Here is a 15,228-nt window from a genome sequence, read left to right as displayed (position 1 = left end):
ATGATCATTTAAAGAAAAAGCCAAGTTCCAGTAAAGATTTAATGTCAATAAATGTAAGGTTATTTATTGGTACTAATTTAAGTTTTACTAATTGTTCGCTTAATGTTAATTAAATCCAAATTCCTTCATAAGGTGGCAAATGTTACTAAACATAGCATAAAATTTATTTTTCATTTTCCTCACTGTTATTTTGAAATTCTAAACATGTAATACCATATTCTTTTAAAATAGCTATTGTATGTTTACAAGCGAAAAAATGACCATTTCCAACTTGGAAGTAGTATAGAATGCCCAGTTATTATGGTTGGCCCTGGAACTGGAATAGCACCTTTTGTTGGATTCTTACATCATAGGTACATAGTCATCTATTATTTCATTTTGCAACTTTATTTTTCTTTCAGAAGTTTTTATTTAAAATTGTCTTTTTACAGACAAAAGTTAAAGCAGCAAGACACAGAGACAAAACATGGAGAAACATGGCTGTTTTATGGCTGCCGTTACTCAGAAAATGACTTCCTTTACAAGTAACTTGAAGTTTTGTTAAATGATTTTTTGAAGAATATAAGAAGCATATGAGGAAATTTTTGCTCATGGCATTTATTGCAGAACATAAACTAATTTAAATGCTTTACATGTAGCCCTTAAAGAACGCTATCAATTGATGCCATGTTATTTGAACCTGTGGCGTTTGATAATACAAACGTGCTGATGTGTGCATCACTTGGCTTCCTTTTACACCATTTTAATGTTATTTCCCCATTACTTGCCATTTTAATGTGGTTCAATTGTAAACGCTCTAAATATAACCAACAATGGCCAAATTAAAACCAGATTTAAAATTAAAAAAAAAAAATCGCCAAGTTGGCGACAAAATTTGGCGACCAAAAGACTGGCGATAAATCGCCAAGTGTCTGCCACTAGAAGTCTATGTACCAAATTTCAACTTTCTAGGACATTATTGTAAAATGGTTCAGTGGGTAAACACTTGCCACATCAAATTCAAAAATCAACAAACACTTATTGAAGGTTAGAAAAAACATTTTAATTAAGAACTGTTAGTTGAAACGTATATACAGTGCAACATAAGTAATTTATATCGAAAATAGGGAACATGAGTCCCATCAAAAGGGGTGACTTTCGTCGCATCGAATTTCTACATTCATCCAAGGTGATTCAGTGGCGACTGAACGCTTGATTTGAGTTCATGTTAGGAAGCGTTGAATGGCTGTTGCCATTCCAAATCAAATAATTTTCCACAACATACTGTTCTTTATTTATGCAACGTACATACGCACATACATACGTACAAACTAGAGCTGAGCGATATACCGATATATTGTCATATATCGATATATAACTATTACCACGGTATCGATATTTAGATTTCTATCCGTCTGATATATCGGTTGAAACGGAAATACGGGACATAATTACGGAGAAATTGAAATACTGACTCAAAAATACATAACTTTTTATGGTTCTGTATGATGGATGAGTGCTTGAAATTTCAAGAAATTAACTGCCTTCTTCAATCAGTTATTTTATTTTTAATTATAGTCCAAGGGAAAATTAAAAGGGCTGCCGAAGTTCAAGGTGGACCCATTGTCAGATTGGTCTCCAGATCCCATCACCCTAAAAAGTTTTCAAGAGCGGGACCATTCTAAGTATTGCGCCCCTAGTTTCTGACTAGGCTGATATGGCCTCTCATAGGCCCTGAAAAGTGAATGCGTGTTGGTTAAAAAAGCATCTTAATGCAACGATTAAAAATTAACCAATGGAGATACTCAAAAGGGAACCCCGCTCTGCTACTGCCATCTTGGGCTTCCAGAGTACTGACCTTTCGGCCGGGGCCCCCTAGACCCTGACGGGAACAAAAATCCATCCACTTACGACTCTAGGCACCGTAGACCCAGGTATAGACCTGGCTCTGTTGGCACCCATTGCCTACTCACTGTTCCACTCGATAGCCACTGGGCAGATACAGATCTGCTCAAGCGTAAGTAAAGAGTGGTAGTTTTACATGCGTGAATGCTACACCAACGCAAAACCCTTCCCATTTACCCGGGCTTGGGACCGGTATAGGGGCGGGCCTGGTCCCCCAAAGACCAAACCCCACCTACGGCTGGGTTAACCAATGGAGGTACAGTGAAACCTGTGTAAGTTGACCACTTGCGGTGCAGTACTTTGGTGGTCAACTTAGACAGGTGGTCAACTTATAAAGGGGGTAATGATTTTTTTTTTTTTTTTTGGAATTCTTGCACCATGACACCTTTTGTAATTCTTACAATTGACGCCTACTCTTTTTGTTTAACTCACTTTCATTGTTTAGCATTACTTTGAAACAATAATTTAAGATGTTATTCAAATATTTTTAGAGATTATTTTCCCAGAATGACGTATAATGTGTCGTGCAAATTTAAAATTTCAGTAAATTGATCAAAAAAAAGCCTTATTGTTTATGAAAAGTTACTCATTTTATATTAATAGTTCCTAAAAATTTATAGCTTCTCAAAAATTACAAATTTTTTGCTTAACAACAGAAGAAAAACAAGTTTGGGGAATAAAAGGAATCTTAGAAGTTTTCCCATGTGGTTAAACTCAAAAGCAGGTTTAGTTATGCTGCTGTTTCATTTAGTTGGTAAAATGCTGGTCTGGCATCAGAAATATTCTTGGAAAGCTTAAAATAATAATAATAAAAAAAATTAATAATTTGCTGAATAAAATTTTTAAAAGTAAACCAAGTGGTCAACTTACAAAGGGTTTTTTACAATACTCCAATCCAAACTTGGTGTTCATTAGTGGTCAAGATAGACAGGTGGTCAAGATAGAGAGGTGGTCAAGTTACAGAGGTTTTCCTTCATTATATAAGATAGGACTAATTCCGTTCCTGACAAAAGCGGTCAACATAGACAGGTGGTCAACTTACAAAGGTGGTCAACTTTACAGGTTTTACTGTATCAACAAGGTTCATAATTCTAATTAAACGTAAACCATTGACATTACGCTGAATAAAAGGTTTGCAAAATGTACTGAACAGAAATGTTTGTATGAAATGAAAAACGAAAAAAAAAAAACCTAATGAGATTAAATAAAATACACCGCCAGCTCAATCATTTCCATCCGAGGTGTCATATCTCACTTAAGCCACTCATAGCTGAATGAAAATAAACTATTTTCATTCATCTTCAATATTAAGAGAGAAAATTTTTATTCCGTTCATAACACGAGGCATTGAACGGGTAATCCAATTTTAAAGCCTTATCGCCCATAACCCTGACATCAGGGCCGGATTTAGGGGAGGGCAGGTGGGGCTACTGCCCTGGGGCCTCCACAACAAAGGGGCCCCCACAATAAAATTTTTACAAAAAATCCTAACTTTCACGGGCCGTAAATATCGGAAATTTGCATATATATCAAAATATATATCAAAGTATCGGATATTTTCAAAAACATGATCATCTTTTCAAACCCTGATTAGGGGCCCCAACTTCTTCGTTGCCCCGGGGCCTCCACACTTCCAAATCCGGCCCTGCCTGACATTACCGCGCTGACATAGTGTTTTTCGTGAAAATTGTATGCATTAAGGAAGATGGAATTGAGTTCTACATTCAGGACATGGGTTCTTAGTGAAAGTTCTACACATTTTCGGAAGAGTAACTAGTACCATGATTGAAAAAGCTGAGCTTGCTGATTGATGACATTTATTGGATGGTTTACCAAGATTCTCTAAAACTGTCGGATGAAAATAAAAAGTAAGTACAATTTTTAAGCATTTTTTTAAATTTACTAATATAACATAAGTAAATAATACATAATTTGTGGATTTTAAAAATTATGAAAAATTTCATTCAAATAAAAAAATGTCTTATAGGTTATTTAAAAACGCCAAAAAAATAAGTTTACTGCATTAATTTTGATAATATTCAGATTTAACTGCCCAAAAGCGTAGTGGCAACAGTTGGAAATGACGCAATGGATATAAGGCAGTACGAAAGAGCTAAAGTTTCCCTTTTTACGCATATCATCTCGCCTTGCGTGCGTGGCTGAAACAGCCTCTCGAGTTTCGTTAAAATGGTGAATGTGGGGATGGCCCTTTGCAAGGTTAAGTGCAGATGAATGTTCCTCGCTAAGATGTGAAGTCTCGGCATCACATAAGTGAACCAAGAATCTATCAGAGTCTTCTGCCAGACTAAATTCATCGCTGTGTCGGAAGTGGAGGCCCCATGGACCAGACCTGGGAGCTAATGAACGCATCGGATGGTTGGAAATTATAAGTCTTGTGGCCCGTGAAAATGAATAGCAGGAATTGGAGTTCGGAGCTACCGGCAGCGGGCGAATCCTCAAATCATTCAGCCTACGCTAGATCTTTGAAGCAAGGTCGAATTGGTGCCTTTTGTACAGCGTGTGAGATTTTTAGTGTTTGATGCCTCGTCGTAGAATTCAACCCCTGTGAAGTAATGTTTTAATGTATTACATGAGAACTTTTTAATTTGTGCAAATTGTGGTATTATGTTGTTATAGGCTAATGTTATTTTAATGTGTGTAAAATGCAAATTTCATATTAGTTAATTTTAAGCAGACAGTTATTTGGGCTTGGTGCTTTTGTAAATATGTATAGGCGGAAACTCTGGCCGTGTAATAACTAATGTATTTTAACTTTTATTGGGGGTTAATTTTAGAGTTAGTATTTGATCAAGGAGTAGTTTTAAATTCTTTTAAAAGCACTATTCTTGCAATTGTATTTGTGTTATAATGCTGCATCTTAACCATGCCACCTAGTAAGAATAAAGCTGTTTCTTTCTTTAAAGAATTGTAATTAATGTGATCTTGGGTATGTGTTTTGGTGTTTCGCGTACTGTACGTTTCGTCAGTACATTTTCAAAAATATGATCATCTTTTCGAACCCTGATTAGGGGCCCCAACTTCTTCGTTGCCCCGGGGCCTCCATACTTCCAAATCCGGCCCTGCCTGACATTACCGCGCTGACATAGTGTTTTTCGTGAAAATTGTATGCATTAAGGAAGATGGAATTGAGTTCTACATTCAGGATATGGGTTCTTAGTGAAAGTTCTACACATTTTCGGAAGAGTAACTAGTACCATGATTGAAAAAGCTGAGCTTGCTGATTGATGACATTTATTGGATGGTTTACCAAGATTCTCTAAAACTGTCGGATGAAAATAAAAAGTAAATACAATTTTTAAGCATTTTTTTTTATTTACTAATATAACATAAGTAAATAATACATAATTTGTGGATTTTAAAAATTATGAAAAATTTCATTCAAATAAAAAAATGTCTTATAGGTTATTTAAAAACGCCAAAAAAATAAGTTTACTGCATTAATTTTGATAATATTCAGATTTAAAAAAAATAAATAAGTAAATATTTTTTTTAATTTTCCCCCCCGAAAATATTTAAGTTACATATCAAATTGCAGTGCATTTATAGCCGCATTCTTTAAAGATTTATTATTAGTATTTTACTTAATCTTATTCAACTAAAAAGTAAATAGTCAAAAAGCAAAGGCTATTAAGTGACTAAAAACAAACTATTTAAGACATCAATACGAAATATAGTTCAAAGTACATACATATTATTGAGACTGCTCAAATTGAAAGATTTAAACAAAGTATTGAATTGAATATTTAAAACTTTTTCGTTGCGAAGCCTTTTTGTCATGCATTGAGCTATACTATTGAGCATGCCCTCCCCCCCCCCTCCAGGAAAGTTTTGAATTAGAGAAATAATATTATATTTGGAAATGTTTTTTGTTGTTTTTCGATCCTTTGCACCCCCCCCCCCCCCCAGAATGTATCGATATATCGAAAATATTGATATTTGGAGAGCGATGTATCGCTGTATTAAAATTCTGATATCGCCCAGTCCTAGTACATACAGATGTCACGAGAAAACTCATTGTAATCAACTCGGGAATCGTCAAAATGGATATTTCGGGCTTCTATATGTTCTTAGGTACGTGTGGTGGGGTCGAAAAAAACTCAACATTCATTCTGGGGTGAGCAAAATGGAAATTAAGGTATATTTTTGCTTGAAAATTTTTTCACGAATACAATACTTCCTTCTTTGTAAAAGGAAGTAAAAACAGGATTCTATTTATGTTGAAAGAACAAAAGTAATAATGCTATGTTTTAAGAAAAAATTTAACCTTATTAACGGAGCTTATAATAGAACTATGTTGATTATGGTTTGGGGTCAAAATGTCGCCACCGAAATGTCGCGGGACAAAATGTCGCGGCCAAAATGTCGCCGGACCAAAATGTCGCCTGTCCAAAATGTCGCTGGTCCAAAATGTCGACGGTCCAAAATGTCGACGGTCCAAAATGTCGCCGGGCCAAAATGTCGCCGGGCCGAAATGTCGCCGGTCCAAAATGTCGCCGGGCCGAAATGTCGCCGGTCCGAAATGTCGCCGGTCCGAAATGTCGCCGGTCCAAAATGTCGCCGGTCCAAAATGTCGGCGGGCCAAAATGTCGCCGGGCCAAAATGTCGCCGGGCCAAAATATTGCCGATCCAAAATGTCGCCGGGGCAAAATGTCGCCTGTCCAAAATGTCGCCGGCCCAAAATGTCGCCGGGCCAAAATATTGCTGATCCAAAATGTCGCCGGGCTAAAACGTCGCCTGTCCAAAATGTCGCCGGGCCAAAATGTTGTAGGTTCAAAATTCGTTTATTCAGTTGGTGAGAAATATTTAAATGTACAAAAATGATGTTTAACCCCAAATTTGCAGAATAAATGGTTACTGCCTTTAATGAATGTCTCCGTTAAAAATGGGACTGGACTAACTGAGTTTCATGATAAATTCTAAAAAGATTATTCCGTTTTGATTCGCAACTCTCGGCTGTTTTTCAGCAAACAAATAAAATACAAGCGTTACGTTATCTTATTTCTTGTGACTCGCTATCTACCAACTGTAAAACGTTCTGACGGCGTTCAGTTCTGACGTTCGCTAAATTATTTTAAACTTTTCTTCAAGAATAGTGTGCGTTTGTATGTGACCGATTTTTCGGGACATTCTACGTCAAAACCTGTAGTAAGAATTCAAACGATACCCGCAAGTAACCATATATGATTTAGGGCTGCGTGGTTTTTTGCGTCAATTCGTTCAAGATAGTGGAGTAACTGAACGTTTTCATCGATATGCGTGACTGTCATTGCTCAAAAAATGATGAACGGAATCAAATAAAATGTTAGGAAGCAGCAGGGGGACAGATTTTGGGCTGCATAACACAAGAGGGTGGAGCAATCGAATGTTTTTTCCTTTCTTTTTTATTATCTGTGATTGATATATCTCAAAAAGTAATACAGTAGACCCTCGTTTTCAGCGGGTTTATTTTACGCGGTTTCGATTATACGCGGTTGAAGATTTGACACCTTTATTTTATTTACGCAGATGAGTTTCGGTTTTGCACAGATGCGGCAATGCAAAGAGGTAACATTTTCCTCTCTTTCAAAACCCAAGCTCCTAAAGATTGCAGATTACACGTAACTAACTGCATTTTGGCGTGCTAATAATCGAACTTGGGTCCTTGGAGACATTTTATGCGATTGGTTCCAGAGCTTTTTCCATCAGAAGTAAAGTGATTAAACTCACACAGTTCAGAACTCACTGGAAGAAGAGCTTTTAGGAGTGACAAAGGAGGCCAAAACCAACGCGGATACCGACTCCGGTGACACACAACCAAAAACGCTCACATTGAAAATTTTCGAACCATCCGTAGACAATAGGAATGATCTTTCTGATTTGTTAGTAAAAGAAGATTCTATCATGGAAATGACGCAAGTGATCATGGATGAGTTAATGCTAAGCAAAGAATTGGAGGAAAAATTCTTAATGACTACCAAAAAACTATCATAGTCAGCTCTTCTTCATAAACAGAACACGAAATTAGTTTGTTTTCTTTACGCATATTGTGCATAAAAATTGATATAAGTACACATTAAGCTTATTATACAATTAGTCATCACTAGAATGAAGTAATTTTTTTAATCTACGGAACCTAATTCCTATTTTGACAATAATATTAAGTCTCAATTTACGCGGTTTTGATTTACGCAGCATTTCCGTGGAACATAACCCCCGCGTAAAACGAGGATCTACAGTACAAGGGTTAAGACAAAATTTGGTCTACAGGTATATCTTAAAGGGCAAGTTGTTCATTTATTTTTGCTTCAGTCATCCCAAAAGGATGGATCACAGAATAATTTTTATCGTTTTATGTGACTGCTATATCTCAAGAAGTAATGCGAGGATTCATACAAAAATGTAGTATACAAGTGAAATTAAACGAAAACAAGCCTTATTTTCGTTCTAAGTTGAGTTTCGTAATCGTTTACGTGAGTCAGTGTAATTAAATAAACAATGAAAAATATACTAAATTTATATATGAGAGGTTGAGCATGATATCAATAAAATCTAAATTAGACGTGTATTCCTCTCATTTTTGTAGCACTTTAACTAGCGTGAGTGTTAAATAAAAACTGAGTTTGCATTCTTATATAATTTGCGTAGTAAAAATTCACTAATCAAAACAGCAATTTTTTCTGAGAGAGAAAAACTTATTTGTTTATTATTATTATTATCAATATTCTTTTCTTTCTGAATTACCAAGCTATATTGAGCTGGAACTATTACTTTTTGAAACTCATTTTAAAAATAAGTCTAGGTCAAAATTGATCTGAATAATCTCATTGATATCAGTTATTTCACCCTACATTATGAAATTTTTTCTTTTCTATTTAAAATTGGAAAATGTGATTAGCTGACAAGCGCTATTTCGCATGCATGAAAGTATCCTCTTGAAAACCTTCAATAAAATAGCTGTTCTGAAATTGTCCCTTGATGTTCTATCGAATATATAAATTTCATGAATAATGAGAATTGAAAATATTTGTCATCGCGTAGAGTCGTTTTTCAAAAATCTGAGTGAAAGACACCTGTTTTAGCAGTTACGGGTTTCATTGATTTCAAAAGATTTGACGGTGAACATTTCGACGTAATTTCAGAATTTTACTCATAAGAGATGGGAGTTCCCACGGCAGTTTTGATCTTACTTTAACCAACGTATATCTCACTGAAAACATAGTTTTTTTTTTCTTTACAGTTCTTAGGGTAATGTTGATAAATCTATGAGAAAATTAAATTTCATTAAGATACTTTTCTACTTTATTTCCACCCTGGCCCGTGATTTCGAATTTTTCCAGTGAAAGGGGAGAGGGAGGATAACGGGCGTATGTATAACCAATGCAAATTTCATAGGATTGCTATAAAAACCACTCCCACTTGTGTATAAAAAAAAATTCAAAGTCGAGGGCCATTCCGGGTGATCCCCTAAATGACTGACCTGTCGCTACCGTAATAATATGCTAGAGTGAAGGAGTTATTTGTTTTTACTTCATTACGCCAAAAAATACAAACCGCCTATTCTCTTGCCATATTCAAATTGCGCCTCACTATTCTTTCATTCAGGTTTAGAACAGTTTAGTTTTACTTCCATACCAATTTTTTGTCTGAATCCTTGCGTTACATCTTGATCCTTTATGTTACATCTTGAGTATTATTATTAATCAGATTAAACGAGAAAGAGAATTCCGCTGGAAAGCATCGACGTACATTTAAATTTTTCGTACAAATTGAACTAGCGAATTTTAGGCCGGCGACATTTTGGACCGGCGACATTTTGGACCGGCGACATTTTGGGCCGGCGACATTTTGGACCGGCGACATTTTGGACCGGCGACATTTTGGGCCGGCGACATTTTGGGCCGGCGACATTGTGGACCGGCGACATTTTGGACCGGCGACATTTTGTACTGGCGACATTTTGGACCGGCGACATTTTGGACCGGCGACATTTCGGGCCGGCGACATTTTGGACCAGCGACATTTTGGACTGGCGACATTTTGGGCCGGCGACATTTTGGGCCGGCGACATTTTGGGCCGGCGACATTTTGGCCGCGACATTTTGTCCCGCGACATTTTGGCCGCAACATTTTGGGCGTATACCGTTGATTATAGGCGTCGTGTAATACCAAGTTTAATCAAATGCAATATGTATATAATCCTTTTTCAAAGGAATTACTCCAAACTCGTATGCTTCAAAACTCTGTAATAAGGTAAAATGTACCCATGTTCTTAAAAACTTATGCTGTTTGGAGTTACCTGTATTCTTTTGTTATAGATAATTGTTTTTTAATTAAAAGAAAGGGGTTTTTTGCTAGGACATACAACCAGAAACTGTTGTAAAAAATGCTTAAATCTTAAACATTAATGTACTTAGTTAAGAATTGAAATTTAACTTTTGAAATCTTTTACATATAGGGATGAACTTCAAAAATTAGTGGAAGAAAAAGTACTGAATCATCTTTTACTATCATTTTCTCGTGAATCATCGGATGCAACAAGATGTCGTTATGTTCATGAAAACATTAGGAAGAATGCAGAGGATGTCAATCGCCTTATTGATGCTGGTGGTAAAATATTTGTTTGTGGAGATGCAAAATATATGGCTCATGATGTACAAAAAGCATTTGTTGAAGTCATTCAATCATGCAGAGGTATGTTTTTGTAATGTTATTAATATTTAGTAACTCTTGTTAAACATTGCACATGCATCTCTATGTTTCATATGCACACATAGAGTGGTTATTTCAAGTTCTTTTTCAATGTTCTATTCTTGTGGAAACCTATTTAAATTTTGTAGAAACAATTTTTAAACTTTGGTGCCATCTACGAATGATATCACCCTTTGAGGGCTGGATGTTCGTGAAGTTGTAGGATGGGGGTAACAAAATGTGTGCCACCACACATTTTATTATCACTGTATGTTTATCAAAATAACATTTTTTTTTACAAGTTGAAGTGGTAAGGTGAAGTATTACGCTTTTTGACAAAGGAGGGGAGGACTCAAAAAATTTTTTAATTGTGATATGATTGCTGGACAGCCCCTTTGTAAAATTCAGTTTTTAAAAAAGAAAAAAAAATTCTACTATAATGACAATAAAGAATACTAATTCTAAGTTAATTTAAACAAAATGAATTTAAAAGTTTAATTATTTTGCCTGTGGCTATCTCTAAACTCCTTAAGAATTCAGAGTTTTGTGAAGAGTCCGTTTTTTAAATTCAAAATTTCGTGAAAGGTCCTTTAAACCCACTCTTCTTCTAACTAAACCCTTTATTAGATTTAACATTTGCATTTCATGTCCTTCTTAAGTTAATGAATTTGTCCCTTTGTTTTATTTTCTTGGTTCGATTTTTTTTTTCATTACAAAAAATATTTTTTAATGTTTTTTTCCCCTTTGTATGGCTAAAAATAATTTTATTTACAATTCTCTTTGTTGCTTAATTGCTTGACAGGTAATTTTATTTTTGTAAAGCTACCAAAATAAAATTGGCTATTTATGTAAAATACAATCAAGAAAAAAATCAAATAGCTCACTGTTATACTTAACAACAGTGGGAAACAGTGTTGCTTGAAATAATTCATTTAGATATATTTTTGGTTTCTCATGGTAAACAGTGAATTTAAATAAGTTGAATTTAATGCTATTTTGTTCGAAAATTTCAATCAAATAGTGATCACAATGGTAAATCTAATTTTCATATTGAAAATAGCCTTTTAACATTTAATACATTAAATGTAATAAAATGCAAATGTCATTTGTGTGATCGGAAAATATTTATGGGAGCAGAGATTTTGCTCCTTTGAATTCCTTTTTAAATCATATAAATTTTTTTTTTCAGAATTTTCATACTTTTGAATGCTAGTGCATAAATTTTGAATTAAAAACAAAAGAAAGAAACATTTTATCTTAAAAGTAAAAAATAAACAAAGCAGAGAATGACATACAGTCAACTTAAACTGCCGCACCAGTCAATTTCCTGTGAAATTGACTGGTGTGGCCATTAAGGAAAGTTTATTTGGCGGGTAATCCACGACACTTTGGAAATAGATATCAAATGAACAAAAATATGCATTTAAGTAATTTACTCACACACTAAGTGATATAAGCATACTGAGAAATAAGAAACTTATTCGCTGTTTACAAGCTTGTTGATTTATTTCTTAGAAAATCGCTCAAAGGATTCAACATTTTTTATTGAATCACTCTTATTTGGGACTTGTAGAACTACAGTAAAACCTTGTTTATTCGGATCTCAGGTTTAACCAGGTCAAATTTGAAGTGTTTTAAAAAGTTTTATGTTCATTCACATAATAGTTTTAAATTATGATAGCTACACTATCAGTGTGCCAAACATTCGCTTTTTATTTTGAACTACCGGAACCCGCATGGCTTTGCCCGTAGTAGAAAATTAAAAGATTATTTGGTTCGCCTGTATATTTACAAATAATGGATGATGAATTTCTCGCCAATTTGCTACGTTCATTTGCTCTCCCAAGTTGTGATAATTTGCTCGTCCACGTTATGGTAATTTGTTCGTTCATGTTATGGTAATTTACTCGTCCATGTTATGATAATTCGCTCGGTAAAATGTTTTTAAAATTAGAATAGAAAAGTAACAAAATCGAGTTTTCGAAAAATCGCTTTGAGGTGCACACCTTTATGCTAAGAATTAAATTTGTGCCAAGTTTCATGAAAATCAGCCGAACGGTCTAGGTGCTATGTGCGTCACAGAGATCCAGACTTTGAGCTTTATTATTAGTAAAGATATAGATAAAGGTATAACTCCTGCAGAGAGATCACGCAATAAAATATAGCAAACTAACAGGTATCATGGCATACTTGGAGTGTAAGTCTGTCACCACTGCAGCTGAACTATAAATGATAAAGTGGATTGTGCAAAACAATCTTATATATGTTTTCAGTAAGTTACCACTCTATAGCCAGAGCTTAGGCAGAAATACATGAAATACCCTGCCAGTAACTTACTGGAAATACCATGCCTAGCCTGCAATCTTCAAGTTGAACCGAACCATTGCTTCGTTCACTCGTCTGGTCCATGCTAATTCTATATCAGCTACCACTCAATTTGGCACTCTTGGCTTCCTTAAGAGGTTTTCCATCTCCAACTCAGTCACTTCCTATGCCGGGCTGATGAGTGCTAATAAGCACGAAACTGCAGTCCTCGGCTGGAATGACTGAGCTGGTGGTGTATTTCATGTAATCCTGTATAATTTGGTTACACAGCAGTCTTTTTTCAAGCAGTGTAATGGAGATTGAATCAGGAGTGAAAATTTAATTCCCTATAACCAGGTATTTGGTTGTATTGGTATTCATTGTAACGAGATTTTACTGTACTTCATTTTATTATTAAGTGTATCATGCTGAATATGGTCTCTAACATGAACTAAAGCTATGCAGTGTCCATCTTTTCATCACTTTAAATCTTTACCTAACACTTCTTGTACCATTTGTTCATTAGTTACACTCCAATGCTGGATCCAGGGGTGCCCATACCCCCCAATTCAATAACGCAAATCCCCCTCCCCATTTTTTCTCAACCCTATTTCCTTTTTTTATTTTTTGTTTTAACCTCTCTTTTTTATTTTATTTTTTTTAATATTTTTATTTATTTATTGATTTTTATTTATTATTTTATTAAAAAAGTTCTGTGTACAACACCAGTGACATACCTACACACAAACTCAATAAATAAATGAAATGAAATATAAACAGAATAAAATAACATAAAATAAATAATTTGATTTTTTTTAAATCTATAAATAAATTTAAATAAATAAATAATTTAAAATCCCCTTCCCCCAAATTTTGATAGCGGAACTTGCGCCATAATCCCCCCTTGCGGGCACCCCTGGGTTGGATCATTAATGTCACAATCAGTACACTCAATGATTTTATCTTCACCGACATTTTTTCTACCAGCAACTGATTTCGCTTGGATTGGAAAATTGGAAAGGAATTTGTGTTTAGTAAAAAAAGTCAAAAACCCAGCCTACATAGTGGGAATAAATTCCATTTGAAGAGTGGGAATTCGGGAAGGAAAGAAATTTAAGCTCCCAGAGATTGTGAAACTGTTTTTAGAATCGTGAATTTACTGTTCTTCAAACTAAAAATCACGATTTCAATGTTCAATTTTTAGTGATTAGGATTCCAACATTAATAAAATAAAAGTGGTTCAAAACTTTAATTTTACAAATGAATGGGCTCATTATGAGCATTGCAAAAAATATTGCATTTTTATTTTTTTCAGGCATAAGAGAGTCGGAAGCTATTTCTTTTGTGGAAAACTTACAAAAGCAGCACAGATATATCAATGATGTATGGACATAATGAAGCTCACTTGTAATCCTTGTAAAGAAATTTTTTTATAATAAATGACTGTTGACATTATCTTGACAACAGACTGTTGACATAATCTTGACTTTTTTTTTTAATTCGGGAAACAAACCGTGCTTTCTTTTTTCATGGTTTCGTGGGTTTTTTTTTTTTTTTTACTATTTTCCAAAGATGAAATTTTTTGAAGTTGTTAAACCCTTGACGATCGAATAATTTCATGAAAACTCATAAAAGTGCCTATTTTTTTTATTTAAGAAAATTATATAAAAATAAAGGTATACAAACAACATTTTCATTCAATTTTTAATTTTCCAATTTTTTAGATTAAAATTTTAAAAAATTAAAATTTTATGAAAAGTCAACATTTAGGCTTATTTTGATTGAATGTTGGTTTTCCAGCAAGCAGCGAAAATTAAAAAAATACGTCTTTTAAATATTAAAAGAAAATTTTATTAATCTTTTGTGTATTATAAGTAAAGATTAGTAAATTTCAAAGCATGTACAAATACCAGGGGTCGTATGCTCCTAATAAACTCCTTCTTTTTAAGAAAAGAAAATAAGGGCCCTTAAAACTTCTGAGTTTTGCTATTATCTCCTTACAAACTAATTATTTTTTTATTCTATATGACCTTAAATATTTTCTTCTACCGCCAATCTGATACAAGTGATTAGGTTATACCGAATTTTACCAAAATTCCGGATTTTTTTCATCTGTTAATACCGGAAATCCGATTTTTCCGTTAGTCTATTTTCTTCCCCACATAAAAATTTTTTTTCCTCCAAATTTCTGACAATTATGTTGATAATTATTAATAGTATAACATCTTATAGACTTGTTAAAGTACCATCCTTTTTTTTTTTTTTTTTGCTTTAATAAATTCTTTTTTTTGCCATTTTTAGACTTTTGATGCTTTTATTTTGATTAAAGCTATCTCTTTGCATCCGGTATGA

At 34.3% G+C, this 15,228-nt stretch overlaps 1 protein-coding gene across 2 annotated transcripts in view; it reads left to right on the top strand.

The window, feature by feature from the left end:
• Positions 1-14,329, top strand: part of LOC129234243 (methionine synthase reductase-like) — a 45,922-nt gene extending 31,593 nt beyond the window's left edge. For both annotated transcript variants that reach the window (XM_054868224.1, XM_054868223.1), the window contains exons 11-14: positions 232-353; positions 432-524; positions 10,340-10,575; positions 14,192-14,329. In XM_054868224.1, coding sequence (XP_054724199.1) covers positions 232-353; positions 432-524; positions 10,340-10,575; positions 14,192-14,271 — 531 coding nt within the window. In that variant the 3' untranslated portion in view covers positions 14,272-14,329. The remainder of the gene's footprint in view (positions 1-231; positions 354-431; positions 525-10,339; positions 10,576-14,191) is intronic.
• The last annotated feature ends 899 nt before the right edge of the window (positions 14,330-15,228 follow it).

The sequence above is a fragment of the Uloborus diversus genome, chromosome 1, assembly GCF_026930045.1.
Source record: "Uloborus diversus isolate 005 chromosome 1, Udiv.v.3.1, whole genome shotgun sequence".
In the NCBI taxonomy this organism is placed as follows: Eukaryota; Metazoa; Arthropoda; class Arachnida; order Araneae; family Uloboridae; genus Uloborus; species Uloborus diversus.
This window is presented reverse-complemented; position numbering and strand designations above follow the sequence as displayed.